The sequence below is a fragment of the Petaurus breviceps genome, unplaced genomic scaffold, assembly GCF_028583685.1.
Source record: "Petaurus breviceps papuanus isolate PSGF00001 unplaced genomic scaffold, PetGlider_PUasm1.0 189, whole genome shotgun sequence".
NCBI lineage: Eukaryota > Metazoa > Chordata > Mammalia > Diprotodontia > Petauridae > Petaurus > Petaurus breviceps.
Window position 1 is genome coordinate 22,747,154 of NW_027185809.1, and position 20,159 is coordinate 22,767,312.

General features: G+C 34.6%; 1 protein-coding gene across 3 annotated transcripts in view; it reads right to left on the bottom strand.

The window, feature by feature from the left end:
- MNAT1 (MNAT1 component of CDK activating kinase) overlaps positions 1-20,159 on the bottom strand; it is a 275,447-nt gene that overhangs the window by 36,618 nt on the left and 218,670 nt on the right. For 2 of the 3 annotated variants that reach the window (XM_069092040.1, XM_069092042.1), the window contains exon 8: positions 3,548-3,604. The exons of the other annotated variant lie outside the window; for it this stretch is intronic. In XM_069092040.1, coding sequence (XP_068948141.1) covers positions 3,548-3,604 — 57 coding nt within the window. The remainder of the gene's footprint in view (positions 1-3,547; positions 3,605-20,159) is intronic. 3 annotated transcript variants of the gene reach the window in all.

Sequence of the window (20,159 nt, forward strand, 5' to 3'; positions counted from 1 at the left end):
GTTTCACCTTTCCTATTCACTTATATATAAGCATATATACTTAAAGAAGCATATTCCTGTTTCCTGCATTAAAGTGTTTCATTTTCTGCATTTTTGTCCTTAGCATATCAAAGGCATTTAATAAATGTTTACTAATTGTGGTAAGAAAGAAGGGAAAAAAAGATATCCATAGCTTGGGGAATGGCTAAATAAATTGTGATATACAAATGGAATGGAATGCACCATAAGAAATTATGAATGATAAATTCAGAAAAGCACAAGAAAACTTATCTATGCAGAGTGAAATAACCAGAATCAAGAAAACAATGTATATGAATAAAAAATGTAAATGGAAATAATAAAAAATTAAACTAATAGTCTATAATTACAATGACAAAGCTTGGTCACTGAGAAGGATTTAGAAAATGCACCTCCCACCTTTCTTTGCAGAGGCAGAAGATATGAGTTCCCACTATTGTCCAAACTGTTGATAATGCTGGCTTTTCTCAATTCTTTTTTTCTTTCTTCTTTTTCATCTTTGTTATAAGGGTTAGTTTGCTGGGTAAGGTAGGGAGGGAGGTATATTCAGAAAGGAAAGTAATGTAAAAACAAAAGATACCACTAAAATAAGTTTTAAAAATCAAATTAAAAAATGTAAATTCCTTGGGGGCAGAAGTTGTTTCTGTTTTTGTATGACCAGTACCTGGAATAAAATAGGTATTTAAAAAATACTTGTTGAATGAATAGAGATCATAAGGTGATAGACTTAGATATGGAAGGGATTTTAGACATCTAGTACAACACTCTCATTTAACAAATTGAGAAATTTAAGAAATTAATGTCCAGAGAGCTTAAGTGACTTTCCCCAAGGTTACATGAGTAGTGACTGAATAACATTGTTAGGACTGAAGCCCCAAGTCCCCCTCCCTGACTCCAAATCCAGCAATACACAGTTACCACTATAACACTTTGCCTTATTTTATAAATCTTAAAATGTAATTTATATAAATGTCAGTTGCTACAATTATTCTTTCTCAACAGAAACAGCTGGCATAATCAATATAAATGCCAGTTGTTAACTATTATTCTTAATAGTAACAACTGGCATTTATATTGTTAACAATAAAGGCAGTGAAGCAGAAAGACTGGATACCATGGTATTATAGATAATAAATACCAAACAAAACCAAAGAGAAGCCCCATAGGGCAGGAAGAAGTGTTCATAAGAAAATCCCCTTGAAGGCTTTCTCATAGTTCATGTGCTAAAATTTTAGGCAGTAATTATTCCACATAAAAATAACCCATTGCTGGGGATGCCAGGTAGCACAGTGAGTAAGAGCACCGGCCCCAGTGTTGGGATTACCTGGGGTCGAATCCAGGCTCAGACACTTAGACACTCAGACACCCAGAAACACCTGGCTGTGTAACCTTGAGCAAGTTATTCAACCCCAATTGCTTTAAAAAATATATAACCCATTGTTACACATTGTCACATATTCACTAATTCTACTTTTACTTTTTAATTTCTTTGTCCTTTACATATTAATTTCTATGCGGTAACTCATACATACTTTTCCTTACAGAGAACTGAGCGCTTCTAAAAATATTAAGAAAACAAAACTCAAAGAATAACATACAAAATAACTATAACAACAAAAAGGAAGACAACAGTAAAAGACAATAAGACTCAAAGCTAAATACAATATGTAATGTAGTTCGAAATTATTAAAACATATATTCTGTCTTTTAACTAATAGCAATCAAAAAATGAAACTGCCTGGCAAAATCACTCTAGGTAGGTCTCGTTCATTGTTTCTGTGTTTGTATTTAATGGGAAAGTACTATGGCAGAGAAGGGCTTGTTTATCAAGAAAAAAAAATACAGCAATAAAAATGGAGATGCTTAGAAAATGTCTGTGACATTTCTCTCAACCTCTTCCCAGAACCAGTCTTCCTATGTTCCCAATGTGAAACCATCCAAATCCAGGGAGAAACATTTAGCCAATGGTGAGGACTCTCTGGTACCTTCTGTGCACTAAACCATCTATAAAGTCCTCAAATATTTATTCAAACATCTGGAAGATTAAGAAGCTTCTCCAATCCTTACTTCTCAAAATTGGAATTATACAAGAGAAATAAAGCACAAAAACCTAAATGAAGTAAAAATTTGAAGATCTAACAACAGAGAAGGCTGATCTCTAACCTCTAACATGCTCCCTCACCTACCACCCTACCATGCTTCCAGCAACAGGACTATACAAGATGATCTATGCACTTGCAAAACAACTCAACTCTACACCCCATTCTACTCTCGTAGTAGTGCCTCAGTTATTAAAATGGCAGCAAGAAGTACAATAGCAGCAAGGAATAAAAGCACTGTTTGCTGAAATGGAGCTTGGTCACAAAATGAAAGAACAGTGGGAACAGGTACAGTGAGAAAAGATGCCAACAGTAGTGTAGCACTGTGTGCTAAAACAGGGCTTGACCAGAGAATGGAGGAATATTAGGAACAGGGACAGTGAGGAAAGAAACCTGTCTGTACTTGCAGCAGACCTTAACTCCATATCTCAACCACCCTCACCCTCAACCTAGTGCTGCAGAAATCCAAACAGCAGAAATTTAGTTAGGCTGTGGGTAGCAGCATTGCAGTGCTCTGTGCTACAGCCACAGAACTGAAAAAGGAAGGGAACAGGGAACAAGATACACAAGTATGGCTATGGGGCATTCTACTAAAGGTAAGGCCAGTTCTATTCCCCTGGAATTCAGCTGGGACAAAGCCCAGTGCAAATGAAACATGAATTAGCAAGCATGGAAGGAGGCTGAGACTCTGTGATCTATTGTCATCTATGATCTATTTCCTAGGGAAATTGCCATCAAAGGAGAGGGAATCAGAAAGTGAATAATAGGGGAAAATAAGTAAAAATAAAACTAAAATTATCAAATATTTCAGGAAAAAGAAGACTCAAAAGACCTTGAGTATAAGCAGATAAACCAACAGGGGAGATATTAATAGCAAAAGGAAATATGGCCTCTAGATTAGGTAATGGCATCTATGAAGAAATAATTCAAGGCAAAAGAAAATTAATCAGGAGCAATGAGGGAAAGAACCCTTTGGATTCCCAAAAGAGCATACAACTATAGTAGGGTGTTCCTAATTAGTTAAAGAAAAATAAGAATTGTGAAAACATAATTTATGGTCTGCACAGCTAAAATAATTGGCAGAACAGAAAAACCTGAATCTATAGGGAAAGTCTCCTAAATAAGCAAAAGAATGGATAACTGATTGGGAATACAAATACACATGGAAGGGAAGGATAATCTAGAAGAAAAACAATTAACATTAAAAGAAAGTATGATCCCCATTATAGGCAAAACAATGATCCTGAAGACAGCATGTATAAGGATTATAGGTCTCCCAGATGAACACACATCAAAAAACCAAAATATCATAATGCAAGAAATAATACAAAACCTCCCAGATCTTTAAAACATAGAAAATAAAGTGCCAATATAAAAAGTCTGCAAAATTGAAGAATGAGGGGCAGGCAGGGAGGAGGCATGATACTTACACAGCAAGTTCCAAGACATAGTGGTTAAATTTAACAATTCCATTCACAAACAATAAACTGCAAAAAAAAAAAAAAAAAATATGGAAAGTAAATACAAAGAAAGAAAGAGGGAGAGAGAGAGAGAGAGAGAGAGAGAGAGCTTCAAACATAAAGGAAAGGAAACTTCAATAAGACAAAATTATTCTACACTCATAAGAAACCACAGGAGAAAATGGAATACTGTATTCTGAAGAGCAAAGAAGTTACCAAAGTTGCAGTCTGCAAATCTGAGCCTAACTATAAATGAAAATAAGGTGGACATTTCAGTTTTTTTTTAATGCATTCAAAACATTCCTAGAAAGAAAACAAGACCTGAAGAAATTATTTAATTTCAAACACAAGAACATTAACAAGTTCATTTTGGATATCTATCTTGCCAAGCATTCCAACCAAGCAGATCCGTCAGCAATCCCAACTGTCTATCCTGGGATCTATTCTCCTTTCCCCATATACTAAACTTGCTTGGTGATCTTCATCAGTTCCGAGGGGTTCATTTATCATCTCTATGCACTGATTGTGAGGTTTGTTAATCCAACCAGAATGTCTCTGACCTCTAGTTTCGTTTCACCAACTGTGTAGTACACATTTCAAGTTTGATATACCAAACATGTTGAAACTCAACATGTCCAAAAACAAATTTTATTATTTTCTATTTCCAAATCTTACTGTCTTCTTAAGTTTCCTATTCTATCTAGAACACACAGACTTACAATCTCTATGTCATCCTCGACTAGATTCCAAGTCTATAGGAACCCTCTGGCTCTGGTCAATTTCCAGGAAAGATGTTTTTTCATCACATTACAGCACAATTGGTTTATTTGTTGATCATCAAATACATCTACCATCTATCTCTCCTTGCTCCTACGCAGACTGTCATCCCCCATCCTTGGAACTCCATTTTCACCTCTGCCTCTTGGAAATACTATCTCCCTTTAAGGATCAGCCCATATGTCACCTCCTACAAAAAGCCTTTCCAGATTCCCTAGTTCTCCCCTCTCCCCCCAAAATTATTTTGTATTTACTTTGCATATATTTTGTATTTATCTGTGAATATGTTGTTTATCTCTGTCAATAGAACTAGGTCTTTATGGATGCTGTTTTGTTTTTATATCTCTAGTGCCCAGCATGATGTTTAATATACATGAGATGCTTTATAAGTGCTTGATGAATTAAATGGAACTGGTAATAAAGTTTTAAACTAAAAGTTCAATTTACCCCTTATCACTCATCCTATTCCATATTGAAAATGCTTAAACTACTTAAGCTCAAATTTCCTATAAATGTTCACTTTTTTTCTAATTAAACCCTAATGAGTAGATAAACTGAAAGATAAAATTTTAAGAAGGCTTATGAACAAATTTAAGTGGGAACTAATAAAGAAAATGGTCTCAAATTTTAATTAGTTTTAGCCGTGAATATTAGTAAAACAGTATTCCTGATGTTAACACTTTAAATTTTTCTCACCTCAAGATTTTTCAGCTTTGCAAAATACAAAAGCAATGATAAAGTCACACAGAACTCATTTTTAAAGACTCAGTATAAAATATCCTCTAAAAACAAAATTATAGAAATTATCTAAAAGTTTTACACTTATTAAATAAAGGAGAAAATATCTACTCAAAGAAATGAGAAATGAAAAAGAGCTTAAACAGTACTGAGTAACTAAAAAAGAAAAGCTGAAAACTTTAAACATTTATGAGAATTTTTCTACTTGCTTTTTGTAGTTTGTGTTAATTATTTGTCTGCTATTTTAAAGTGGCATTTATTTAATTAGGGTGCTACATATCCTGGAACCTTTCAAGAAGTCAATTTAACTACATTCAAAGAAAACTAGTAGATAGAGAGCATGGGTTCTATCTTATTAAAAATTTTAGTAATAATAACATACATTTAAATAATGTAGATTTTACATAAAATGATGGTTATAATACTTTTACAATAATATCAGAAAGCAAGAGAGGCTTTTAAAATCCCTACTAAATTATGTTGCAATTCATTTCTTATGAAAAGTTAATGCTTACTTCTAGAAGTGGTCCTCTATGTCACAAGACATAATAGGACTGTATAAACTGAATGCTTGAAGATCATCTCTGATGGGCAGGACATATGGCTGACCATTTGTCATTTTCCTGAGGTCAACAGCCCACTGTCAGTCTTTGTGACACTGTTCTCCTTTACGTCAAAGTGAGCATATTTTGCTTCACTGAAATTTCTAAGTTCAAACCACTAGAAATAACTCATGTGTTTATCATAGAAACCCCAGAAACAACTGCACACAAGCATTTTAACATCCTTGAGCAAAACTGAAAAGCAAGGGCACTACAGTCCTAGCTGGAACTCAGCAAACGGTTGACTCTGAATGACTTGGATAGATTTAGAGTTCTAAAAGACTGTTTCTACACTTAGCCAATGACTAAATTTCTAGTTATACTTGACTCTGAAAAAGAACATCATTGAATTCTAAGAGAACTACATCTATATTTAATTTTCTTCTTTAAAAAATCCAAATCTAGGGGAAGCTACTTGGAGCAGTGAATAGGGCACCGGCCCTGAAGTCAGGAGGCGCTGAGTTCAAATCAGATCTCAAACACTTGACACACTTACTAGCTGTGTGATCTTGGGCAAGTCACTTAACCCCAACTGCCTTGCCTTCCCACCTCAAAAAAAAAAAAAAAAAAAGAAAAAACCCACATCTCACCACTAGAACTTTTAGATGTCTTGTATGTAATTTTTTTTTTAATTTTTCAAACTAAACACACATACCCAGGCAAGCGCACACACATGCACATGCACTCACGCACACACATACACACACAATTACGCTTACATTCCTAAGTATCAAATAGCATGTTAAATTATAATACTTATTTACAATGAATAATTTTATTTTTGTTAGAAACTAAAAACAAATAGCCATTGTGAATTTATTACTCTTGACTAGAAAGTAAATCCTTTATATAAGTGATTAGTTCATCTGAGTCACTATGTTGTCAATTATTACTTTTATCAAGAATTTTTTTCATTCATCAGCAGTCAGTTAACAAACAAGCAATTACTATGTGCCAGGAACTAAGTGCTGCAAGATTCAAAGAAAGGCAAAAAACATGATGCCTGCCCTTAAGGAGATCACATTTTAATAGAGGAGACAAGATGTAATTAATTACATACTAAAAGATAGATCTTCCCTTTTATTAAGGGAAGATTTAAATCAACAGGCATTTCATCTGGCCACGTACTTTCTAAGCTTTGGAGACACAATAAAAGGATGTGTATATGTGTGTATGTGTGTGTACACACATGCACAAACATATAATATAATTAAATGTGATATATATAGTATGTATATATGACACACAAAACAAGACAAACAAAAACCTAGTACTTGCTGTCAAGGAGCTTAAAATGTAATTAAGGAGAAAAACATATTAACTATGTACAAAAAAAAGATAAACATCCACACACACAGAAGGACCAGAAGATAGTGTTTTAGCTGAGATTTGAAAGAAGCCAGAGAAGTCAGGGGGCAAGATAAGGATGGAGACTATGCAAAGCATGGGAGATGGTCATTGCAAATACAAAGATGCAGGAGAGGGAGCCTCTTGTGCAAACAACGCAGAGGCCAGTGTCAGTGGATCACATCGTATATGGAGGGAAGTTGGAAAAAGGCTGACAGATGGGGGGAGCCGGACTGTAAAGGGCTTTAAAAGCCAAAGAGAGTATTTTATACATGATCCTGAAGGTAATAAAGAAGCACCAATGGGCTCTTTATTTGAATGAGAGGATTACTATCTCACGAGACAGCCCAAGGACTCCATCCTTTCTACTCCATCAATCTATTTTTTTTTTCAGTTAGGTAAAATCCAGTCCGGCATGACAGCTTCTCCTGTTATTACCACCTCCTCTTACAAATAAATTTATCAGGCAGGAAAAGAGTATGAGCACACTCTTTAGCAAATATCCAGTTAGTAGAAGGTCTCCATCACTACATTATTATGGTTTTGTTCTAAGTTTACAGTCTGTTTCTCAAACTCCTTAATCATTTTCTCCTGCTATTCAGCTGCTATGCTGTATACTTTCAGAATAATATTATTCCTATTATTTCTCAATGGATTCTCACCCAAAAATTTTCCTCTATGCTTCACTCCCCTCCAATTCTTGGAATTTTTTGCATGAGAATACTGTCTCAATATATAATATATAGCCCTCCGCTATTTACTATTACATTCTTTTTAAAATAAATAATATCATCCCATAGAGGTATTTTACTCATGACTTCTGGAAGTTAGCAAATACAGTTTTGATAAGATAGAAGGACCCCAAACTTTACCACTTCCTCTACCACTGCATCTGAACATCCTCCAGCTATACCTTCCAGATCCTCACACTAATTTCTGACCTGTCCTAAGGATACCTGAGCCTTGCTATCTATATACTTAAGACACATGCATCTTTTTTAACCACCATACAACTAAATTCTCTTCTATGAGCTGTCTCCCTCAATTAAAGAGAAGGAACTCGCCAAAAAAAAGGACCGTTCTTGCATTTTCTATTACCATGCCAAGTATGTAGTACAGGGTTTGGCACATATTAAATGTGTAATAAGTCTTATTTATTCATTCAATCACTCATGGATTCAATATCATCAAGTGTCAGTAAGTCTGTTAGAATAAATATGCTTCTTTATGTAATATAACATAGTAGCATCATATTATATATTATAATATATACCTTGTTTATTAATACTAGTTTCCATATTTGTAAATCAATAACTGAGGCCCATTCCCTTTACTTCTGACTCTCTTCTTGCATTCTGTCTTCTATGAATTACTGGTCCTCCCTACTAATATGTTGCACTTACTATCCTATGTAGTATATGGCTTTACACATTATATATAAACAGTTTTCTCCCCACACCCAACTCCCTTTGCCAATTTCAATTTCATTCATGATCACGTTCATAAGTCTCCAGACAAATACATTTTTCACTGGCTCTTGTCAAATATATTCAATCCCTGCCAGGGAGCCATTATTCCTGCATCATTTCAGCAAAGCATGTGTAAAAATTTGTTAGGCTATGCACAGACATGGGCTAGATGATAGCACAGTTAGGTAGATATGGAGCTTGTTAAATGATTGCATCCAACTAAGTCATTAATAAAGTGTCAGTTTGGAAGAAACAAGATCTGTCTATGATTCTGTAATGTTTCAACATCTTTATCAATCACTTAGATGGAATGTTTATTATAGCTGCACATGACATAAAATAGGACGTTTAGCTAACACACTGAAAAGTCAAGATTTTAAGAAAACTCAACAAAAAAGTAGGTTGAGATCAAATTTAATAGAGATGAACAAAGCTCTACACATGGGTTCAAGAAAATCATTCTCACAAGTAAAACATGTAGGGTCTTGCTTAGCTAAGTTTATGTCAAAAAAAAAAAAACCACCCCATGGTTCTGGGGGTTTTATTGAACCACAAGTTCAATATCAATAATCAGTGCAACACAGCTGACAACAAAGCTAGTGTGATCATAGGCTGCACAAGAGGCAATATTGAGAATGATGTGTGTGATAGTTACACTTTCCTCTGGATACAAAGGTCCATAAGCTCAGCATGCCCAGGAAGACAAGCAGGATAATGAGGAGGTGGAGATCATTCTATACAAGAATCAGGTGAAGTAATGAAATGTTTAGTCTAGAAAAGAAGACTGGGAGATGCAAGTCGGGGATGGGTTACATGTATTCAATTACCTTCAACAATTTAAGGTGGTCATACCCAAGAGGGGTTCTTCCACAGCTTGACCCAGGAGAAAGAACTAGATATGCTGGGTAGAGGTTTGTGGAAAAGCAGGTTTTAGCTTGATTTAAGAGAAACAGCGAGAGCTTGGGAGACCACAGGTATGGGCCATTACAAAGAGCATCCATGCCTCTCTGGGATGGATTTAAACTTCGGAGGCACCTTGAGATTCTGGGATTCTGAAAAACATATCCTCACACGATGGAAAAAGGGTTAGGCCAATCAAGGGACAAAAGCAAGATAAACAATGTAGCGCTGAATATTGAAAGGCTCAGAGTTATCCAGCACTTTGTATAGAGCTCTTGTGGAGGAAATCTGGAAGGACATGAAAAAGAATCCAAAAGGCTGAGAAGGCACAGGTGGGTTATGGTCTGTGCTCACACTGGTGAAATCCCATGTTCAACAAAACAGTTAACTTCACCTAATGTTATTCTTGCATTGTACTTCTGAAATACTCTGCTACCAGTTTGCCTCAACCATTAACTAACAAACTTATATCACGTTCCCTATATTTGCCCTGATAATTATCAGTAAGAAAGGCAGTGTGGCCAAAACATAGCTTATAACTTTCCTCCCCGACCCTTCCCTCTTCTGAATTGCCCTGTTTCTGTCAAGGATACCACCATACTGCCACTCTCCCAGGTTTACACTTCTGCACAATTCTTCATTATTCTGACTCCTCTATCTCCACCTCACATACAAAATCAATTAACAAATTTTATTGTTTTTATGTCCACAGTATCTCTCCCTTCTCAATACTCACAGTCACCACCTTAGTTCAGACTGCTATCATCTCTCACCTGGACTATAGCAATAGACTCCTAATCAGTCTCCAAATTCAAGTATTTTCCCTTCTGATGCATCCACGAAGCTGCCAAAGTGATTTTTTCCTTAAGTTCAGGTCACTTCCCTACTCAATGAACTCTGATGACTCCAAAATTACCTCCATGATCAAATGTAACTCATTTCAGTATTTAAAGCCCTTCACAACCTGGTCCCAGTCTATCCTTCTAGCCAGATCAACCATCTTCCCCTTCATATGGTACAAACTGAAACTCCCATCACTCCCACCTTCCATCGCTATAGCTTTGCTCTGACACTGTCCCCGGGCCTAGAATGCACTCCCTCTTCACCTCCATCCATTAGCATTCCAGATAGAAACAACAATGTTGGGCTCACGTACCACTTTCTACATGAAGTATTCCCCAAGCCACTAGAATATTCTCTTCCAACTACCTTGTCTTTATTTTAAATATACTCTGTACATACTTATAAATGTAGAACCTGTCTTCCCCCAAAAGACTGAGTCACTTGAGAGCAAGGACTATTGTATTTCTGTCTTTGTATGTCCAGTTTCTACCACAAGACTTGAGATGTTAGGCACTAAATAAATGCTTGTTAAGTGACTAATTGTGGTGGCAAAGTAAGAGGTTCTTACCATACCCCATCCCAATTTTTAGAAGATTGTTAAACTGAAAACACAAAAACTATCAGGGATTCTTTGTAAAGGAAAACACACACCAATTACAGCTTTCTAAATAGTTATGCTAACAAAAGACAAAGTAACAATTCTGATCTTGAGGATGTGATTAGATATGCTAAGAACCTAGCCTTGAAAGTCTCTGATGGCACTGGCTCAGCCTTCGAGCTGAGAAATGAGAGACGGGAGAGTGGGTTACTCCGGTTTTTTACATATTATAGTGGTTGGAAACAGATTGGGATGCTACTTATGACAGTTGTGAGTTTGGACTTTTGAAAGCCAATTAGTTTCACTGGGGCCCTAAGTAAAACCACATGTAGATAAGTTTTCAGGTGCTGGTCATTATTTGTCAAATGTCATAACAGGTTAACTTTGCACACAGTCAATACTCTTTTAAGTTTTTTCACTTAGAATCTCCCAGAGCTTAAGCTCCACTGACATAGCTTCTTAAAAATCAATGGCAACTTCTGCACCCCCTACATTGTGCACTATATAAGACACTAAAGTAAGACATATATTAAGTAATGATATACCAATTATAAAAAGAAAATCCAATGAGTTAAGTTCTTTTTTATTTTTTAAGTTCTTTTTTATAATGCAAAATACTACATAATTTTTACTGATAGATTTATACTGGGTTGCTGGTTTTTTAAAATTCAGATGTCATAGAGATATACCACTGAAAGGAAGAAGCAAAGCCAAAAGTGGCCTAAAGATACACATCAAATGGAGAAAGTTCCATCATTCTGATTACTGCTGCAGTCCTTCTATAGGAAGTGCTCATGGAAAAACAAAGAATCTGTACAATGTAACTGCTTGTGGGGACTGTCCTACTTAAAGATGCCTGAAAGGGCTGAGGAAATCAGAGTAAGGTGAGAATAAAACACCCAGCAAAGCACACAAGCTGATTCATGGCCTAATGAACTAGGCTGTGCTATGCCAGAAAAGTCAGTTCTGGTATTGTACATCAAGGTCCCAGATCTCCATTGAATTACAATTTGTTTCTGAGAATTGTTTAGGGGTAGGAGAATAATGGAAAAGAAGGAAAACATGGTAGTTCTGTAGAGGGAAAAGGTTATCTTATGCTATCACAAATAAAATAAAAATTAAAAGCATCTGATGGAGTTGTGTGTACTTCTGACTTTATTACTCCTTAGAAAGACTAATCATCAACCTGTATTCCTTTTCTGTCCATGGAGTCAATAAAGCTTAATACTGGACTGTTAAAAAAAAAAAAGGTAGTTTTCTTAAAAAAATATATATATATATTACAGACTTTACTAATGGAATTAGGAAAATAAAATCTGAATTAACATCCTACCTTTCAAGATAGCATCATCTTTGATTCTCTGACTCAAAACAATATTATGTTTATTGTTCTAGTTAAGCATGAATTATTATATGTTCTGAACATGATTTGCTGAAGCTTGTCTTAATCTGTTCTCCAAAACAGAATTCCCTAAGAAGAAAAAGTTTCTATCAAATTGAAATATGTTTAGTCTTGATATGGTAAAATGGAAACAGAACTGGATTTTGAGACAGAGAGTGTTTAGCCTGAGTCCCATTTCTTCTACCTACCACCTTTGTGACCCAAGGGTGAGTCACTTCATCTCTGTGGGCCTCAGTTTCATCTATGAAATGAGAAGGCTGGACTAGATGATTTCATTGGTCCATTTTTTTAATGGATATTATTCAGCAATGTTAAGTACTCTTTATATTTCTTAAATTGGTTTAAAAATATACTTGCCAGAGAAATAATTCCATGTACATAATACATAAAAGGGAACTGACAAAATCTTTTAGGAGGTGAAAAATTATGGGTATCTACAAAATAGAATTCCTTTACCGTATCACTGGTACCTTACTGCACTAGGGTAAGGGTTATCTGAATTATCAGAGCTGAAAAGATGGGAGCCTTGTGTGGCTAAAGAAGTTTTTTTCAAGTATAGATCCTATTGTTCCTTTTGAAAATTCCCTGAGTGTAAGTTTCTATAATACAACTTATGTACATAGCTAATTGGGATAAGACTTGAATCTTCCTTCTCTTGCCTCTCTGCTTTTCCTGACTTCTCTTTCTTGTGTTTATTTTAATTAATGCACTTAATATTCTTCTTTCCCTCTTTAAATGTATTTACATGTTTTTCATCCTTTCAGTATATTCCTTGCCCAGAGCTTGTTCTGTTCTTTAATGTGACTCCTATTATATTAGAAAATAACCATGATTCATAAATGACCAAAAAAGAAGTTTAAGAGATGACAGCGCATTTACTGTCTGGGTAATAAAAGTGTTCATAAGATCACATCTTTCAAACTTAAAGAGGTCTTTGGAGGCAACCTAATCCAAACACCTACCTCCCCTCATTTTATAGATAAGAAACAGAATCAAAGCACTTGTAACTTGCCCAAGTGACAAAGCCAGCATTCAAAGCCAGGTCGTCTGATTTCAAATTTAGCAATTTTTTCACTTGGTATACTGCCTCCCATGTGTTCTAAGTAAAAACAAAAAGGACAGACATCAAAAATATCAGAAAACAAGGAAAAGAAGCCTTTCTTATCAGAAATCACTCATCATAGTTGGACGCTGAGGAGAACAATTTCAATATATGAATGGATCCATGATCTCATTAACGACAACATTCTATCTATGGGAATGACCATAAACTGATCCTATTCTGTACAACTGTTATAAGGGAAAAAACCCTACAATTTCCTAAGGAATAAAGATAATGGAAAATGAGAGAGAGAGAGTCCAACAGAAATGACAATTTTTCAAATTGCACTGCCAAGTATTTTTTTAGGTGTAAATATCTACAAATGTAGTCAGGAAGAAACAATTTGAGTATTGTGGAAACACAATCAGGATAACACAAGATCTAGCAGCTTCTACATTAAGGAATCAAAGGGTTTGAAATATGATATTCTGGTGGTCAAAGCAGCTAGGATTAAAACCAAGAATTACCTACCCAGCAAAACTGAGTGTAATACTTCAGGGAAAATTAGACATTCAATGAAATAAAGGACTTTCAAGAATTCCTGCTGAAAAGACTAGAACTGAACAAAAAAAATCTCACTTTCAAATACAAGACTCAAGAGAAAGCATGAAAAGGTAAACAAGAAAGAGAAATCCTAAGAGACTTATTAAAGTAGGACTGTTTACATTCCTACATGGAAAGATGATATTTGCAACTCATGAGACTTTATCAGTATTAGGGTGGTTGGAGAAAATAGACAGACAGACAGACAGACAGACAGACAGACAGATAGATAGATAGATAGATAGATAGATAAACAGATACATACATAGACAGACAGACAGACAAATGACACAGGGTGAGTTGAATATGAAGGGATGATATCTAAAAAAGAAAATTAAGGGGTTAGAGACGAATATATTGGGAGAAGAAAGGGAGAAATAAAATGCAGTAAATTATCGCATAAAAGTGGCAAGAAAAAGATTTCACAATGGAGGGAAAGAGGGGGGAGGTGAGAGGGAATGAATGAACCTTACTCTCATGAGATTTGGCTTAAGGAGGGAATAACATACACATTCAATTGGGTATCTCAACCTACAGGAAAGTAAGGGAGTAAAGATATAAGGGGTGAGGGGAATGATAAAAGGTAGGACAGATGGGAGAGGGGGTAGTCAGAAGCAAACACTTTTGAAAAGGGACAGGGTCAAAGGGGAAAATAGAATAAGTAAGGGGTGGGATAGGATAGAGGGAAATATCGCTAGTCTTTCACAACATAACTATTATGGAAGTGTTTTGCTTAACTACACATGTGTAACCTAATATTGAATTTCTTGTCTTCTCAATGATGGGTGGTAGGCAAGGAAGAATGGAGAGAATTTGTAACTCAGTTTTAAAAACAAATATGAAAAATTGTTTTTACATGCAACTGGGAAATAAGATATATAGGCAATGGGAGAGAGAAAGCTATCTTGCCCTACAATAAGGGGGAAGGGCATAAGAGGGTGGATAAGGGAAAGAAGGGAGGGCAGAATGGGGGAAGGGGTAATCAGAATGCACACCATCTGGGGGTAGGTGGGAGGGGAGAGAAGGGGAGAAAATTCAGAACTCAAAATTTTGTGGAAATGAATATTGAAAACTGAAAAAAGAAAAGAAAAAAACATATTTAGTCATAGACCAAAATTGCAAAGCAGAAATATGGCAATTATCTAGTATGCAGCCTCTTAGTGATTTCGCTTATCATTAATGAAAAAATATTTTCAAAATTTGCAATAGTTCAGTAAGATTCACCATGATCACAAAACAAATGAACTATACTTGACACCAATCAAATTATTTTAGTATTGCACTATTACCTATAAAATGAATTACCCATTATACAAATATTTACTTGCACACAGTAGACTTAATAAATGTTTGTTGAATGAATTCAGTTCTTCTGTATCACTGAATAAGTTTAACTTTGAGTATATTCAAGGTAATAGCAGAAAAAATGAGCATGTAATGGGCTATAAAATTATACTTATAAAATACTAATATCTAGCCACTCAAAATGAGTCATATTCTATTTTAAGTGACTATTTTGACAGTTGAAAAAAAACACCTATCTTCCTTGATCTCAGAAAAAAATAAATGTTGAAGGAAATGGGTAGACAAGCTAGACTAGCAGAAAATGTAAAGAGTGATCCATTAATATTTCACTACCTCCTGAATTACTGACAATAACTGTACTCTTTAGCAAATGATGATGAATATGAGTCCTCTAAATGGTTCAAAATTTTCAATAGTCTGTTTCCTAAGGAGGAAAAAATTAAATATATTTGATTTTTCAAAAAAGAATAAGAAATATTGGCAATTTATAATTGAAATACCTGAAAATACCGAGATAGTTATGTATACTCACTGTATAATAAATTGCCTGAAAAAAAATTTTTTTTAAATCTTGGTTAAAAAAATCCTGTATTTTATATTAAAAAAAAAATGAAAAGTCAAACCAAGTGGTATTATTGTTCTGAGATGCAAGCCAATTTATGATGAAGAGACATTAAATACTTATGGTATAATTATAAGGATACTATGATTATTACCACAAAACCCTTGAAAAAAGCATGGGGTTTTTTTTAATTGTTGTTGTTGTTGTTAAACTGAAACACATATTCAGAAATATGTACAAGTTAAAATCAATGTACCATTCCAACCCAAGTCAATTTACGAGAAAAGAAGATAACTTGGCTTTTAAAAAATAAAGCATATGGGGTGGCCAGGTAGCGCAGTGAGTAAGAGCACCGGCCTCAGAGTCGGGATGACCTGGGATTGAATCTGAGCTCAGACACTCAGCACCCACCCAATAACACTGGCCGTGTAACCTTGAGCAAGTTACTTAACCCCAATTGCTTTAAAATAAATAAATAAAGCATAACTAATAAACTAATAAATGAATGAATGAGTTTTTAAAAGTGTAAGGAAATAATTTCTCCTAAGCTGAATAATAATACATTGGGTGGCAAAGCCTTAATATCAAAAGAAGAAAGTTCTTGAATGTCTGTGGAGGAAAATCTTCCTTGTGTCTTTTAAGTGCAAATAGAATATATATTAGGTCAATTTGAAATTAATTTTTCTAAGGAGCCAGAAACGAAAAAAAAATACTAGATTACACATAATTTAAAAGTATTGTTTATCATTAAACATAACTCAGAATAGTTACTAAAAATTAAATAAAAGTAAAAAGCAAATTTCTATTTAAAAGTCTAGCAAAATAACCAATCGGGAAAAAAACCCACTAAAACAATAATTACTATTTAAATAGACATTGAGTTCTTTTTTAAAAATAAAGACAGAAAATTAAAAATTGGATAAAAATACATACAAAACAGAACTGTGTATATGAAAAAGAGCCATCTAATTAAGGTGGAACCTCTCAATATATAAAAGCTATAGAAGGATGCTCCAAATCACATAAACACCAACTCAATGTTACCTCTAATAAGTTCTTTATCATCCCCTCTCTCCCACCCCTGCAAAGAAAGTATTATCTTCCACAAATTAAAGATAAGAAGCACTCTGGGAAAGAATAAATCTGATATTTTGGAATATTTTAATGCTCTAGCTTTACAACCTACACAAAATTTACTTGAATCTCTAAGACACAATATAAAAGAATGGCAAACCCAAAGAACTGGACTGTGCTAAGGCCTCAGCAGCCAAATTCACCAATGACAGAATCAAATATTTGAAGAAGTAGAGTGAGAAAAGTTTAACATCCAAGAGAACCAAACCCAAGGGGCTAAGTAATTCCAAAGCAAACCAGAAATAAAGATAAAGGACAGAAATAAGCATGCTTGCTGAGTTAACCAAATGTAAAATCTGCTGAAAAATAATATCCCTACATAAAGAAAGTGTGAACCCCTAGAGAATTAGTAACAGTAAGAAACCTGTAAGTTCTGGAAATGCCAAATATTAAAGTACTAGGTATCCTACTTTTTATAAGAGATTTAACTCCTAAACTACTCAATTTAAACATTAAAACAGTTGGTTATACACTTAAGGGAAGAAATAATTATTTCAACCTGTGGGTACTATTTTTTCCTTCATAAAGTTCTCTGGCATTTTGAGTGACTGGGGAAAGAAATCTCTCACCTTGGCAACTTAACTATTTTCAATCAAAAATTTTCAGCACCATATCCATTATGTACTCTGTCTAGAGTTTAAAATATCAGGGTATAACATTCACCTTTACTAACAATTATGATTTTTTAAAACTATAATTACTTTAAAGGAAAAAAAGGTATATTTTAATAGGTATATAGATTTAAGAAATATAGGACACAAAAACCTAAGTTGGAACAGTGGTGATCAGAAGCAGTTAAGTGTATGTAAGCTCACTGTTGGGATGTTGGGACAAATGGTGATAGTGAATGGTGCGGGAAACTGGCAGATGAGTGTACATAATAGCTACACAGATCATCACAATAATTTCTGCTTTATAAATGCTTTTATTTATAAAGACATACTAAGATCTGTGCTTTGTCAATGTTACTTTGGAATCTGTGTGTAGAATGGATTAGAAAAAAAAACAATCAGGAGACTACTGGAATAAAGCTGATGAGGGCCTGAAATGGGCACTGGCTATGCAAGTGGAAAGAAGGTTACAAACCTATGGGACTAGGAAGATGGAGCTACAGAAATAACAAAGTTAGGGGAAAGGGTATATGTTTGGGGAAAATGATGAGATGCTTATGAGACCAATAATGAAAAATGTTCGACATCTGTTGGTAATATGGAATTTGGAATTTGAACCCAATGGAGCTTGATAATAGAGATCTGAGAGTCATCTTCATAGAGATAACTGAACCCATGAGAGCTGACGAAGACACCTTAGAACGGGAGTTCTTAACCTAGGATCCACTGATTCCTGAAATTTTAAGGGAAGTCTGTAAACCTGAATGGAGAAAAAAAAACCTTCATCATTTGCTAATCTCTAAGAAATCTAGCATTTCCTTCAGTTATGAATGCAGACAACATACCGTATTCTCTGAAGGGGTTCATAGGCTTCACGAGCCTACCATAGGGTTCCATGAAGCAAAAAAAGTTTAAAAACCTCTCTCTTAGAAAGAGAAAATGGCCTAGAACAAGCAGTTTAAACTTTAAAATTTCAAGCTACAGAAGAGAATATATAAGATTTTGCTTCCATTACAAAAAAATTTCTCTGACAATTACATATTGTATATCATGTAATAATGAATTGCAAATCCCAAGTTTGAATTCAAACACCTTAACGTTATTATACAAAAAATTCAATTTTTAAAAATGACTTACTGCATGCACAACTGCTGTTCTATCAATCTGAGCAGGAAACCATTTTACCCCTGCATCATAGCAATAGCAAAGTGCTTATTAAAACATTCATCACAATCCATTATATTTTGACTCACAGCCAAAAGTTCCGATTACATCACTGAAAATATCTATTAACCAAAACCTGTTTCTGACAAGTTACAGAAGTGTGGGATTTAGAATTTAGTAATGCAAAAGTAAGTTTGCAATTGATTTTGCAGTGGCAGTAAGAATAATTAATTTTTTTCCTGACATTTATTACAGTGAGAGAGTTGATTTAACTGGTGTTTCTACTGTAAAATTATTCAAAAATTGTTTAAACTTCACCTACTACTATTAAACAAATTTATTGTTAAAGTATTAAATACCCATGGCTGGATAAAAAATGTTTTAAATGTGCTATAGACTTCAGTATATGTGAAACTATATTGTCTTGTGTAAATATGGGCCTTGTTTAGAACCATGTCTCACAGGAAATTGTGGCAAATGAAAACCTCCCCCTTTTCCACTCCTACTCTTTAGAATTTATGTTTTTACATTTAAAACTAGTTATGTAAAAGAAGCAAAAAAAATTACCTTCAAGTCAGAGTTATTTGAAACATGGCTTAACTAATATGTTTTTATTCTTTAGCACTAGAATAATCCTTTCGAATTTATTTGGCCTGGTCTCTAATCTTCATTTTATTTACTAAACGCATTGAGAAAACAAAATTAATGGAAACAAGGAAATGGAATAACAATTAAGTAATATAATAAGCCAGTTACACAAAGAGCTGGGTGGGTAAGTCTTGTAAGAAAAATTTGTAAATTTTTAAAAGCAAGCAATCTTGATATATACTACAATCAAACAAAGCAACTGAGGAGGAAAAAACAACATGCAAATGTTAATTTGTTCTAATGCCTTCAGTTGGGTTAGTTTTCACAATTAAAAAAAACTCTTAGGGTTAGTTATATAAACATAGATTAGTTTTCATAATTAAAAAAAAATCTCTTAGACTCTGAAGGTTCAATTTATTATAGTTCTCTTTTCATGTTCAAGGAAATTGGAAGAATACTCCAGTAATTCATATAGAATAAAATAATACATAAGCTTTCCTTTTCCTCATTTTTTGTTGTAATAGTAATGGCATTTAAAGATTCCCCTGTATTGTCTTGGTTTTTGGTTTGATTGTGTTAAAACCCAGAGCTTGTTAATCCCACCTGTGGGATGGACTTGTTGACGTGAAAAGAAAGTCCTGAACTGGGAGGAGCTGGTGACGTAGATTTGGAGAGACACAAGAGACAGGCAGAAGAACTTTTTGGAAGCAGCACCCTCATGGAGGCAGAGAGAGACTGAGAGGATTGCTGAGGGCCACTTTGAATTGCCCTGGACTTTTGAGACCTGCCCCCGGAGCTGCCAAGGACTGAGGAGACATGGCTGTTTTGCTGGTACTTTGTCTGTCTGTTTTGATGTTGTTTTGCCAGATTTGTCCACTGGTGAAAGACAGTCCTGTT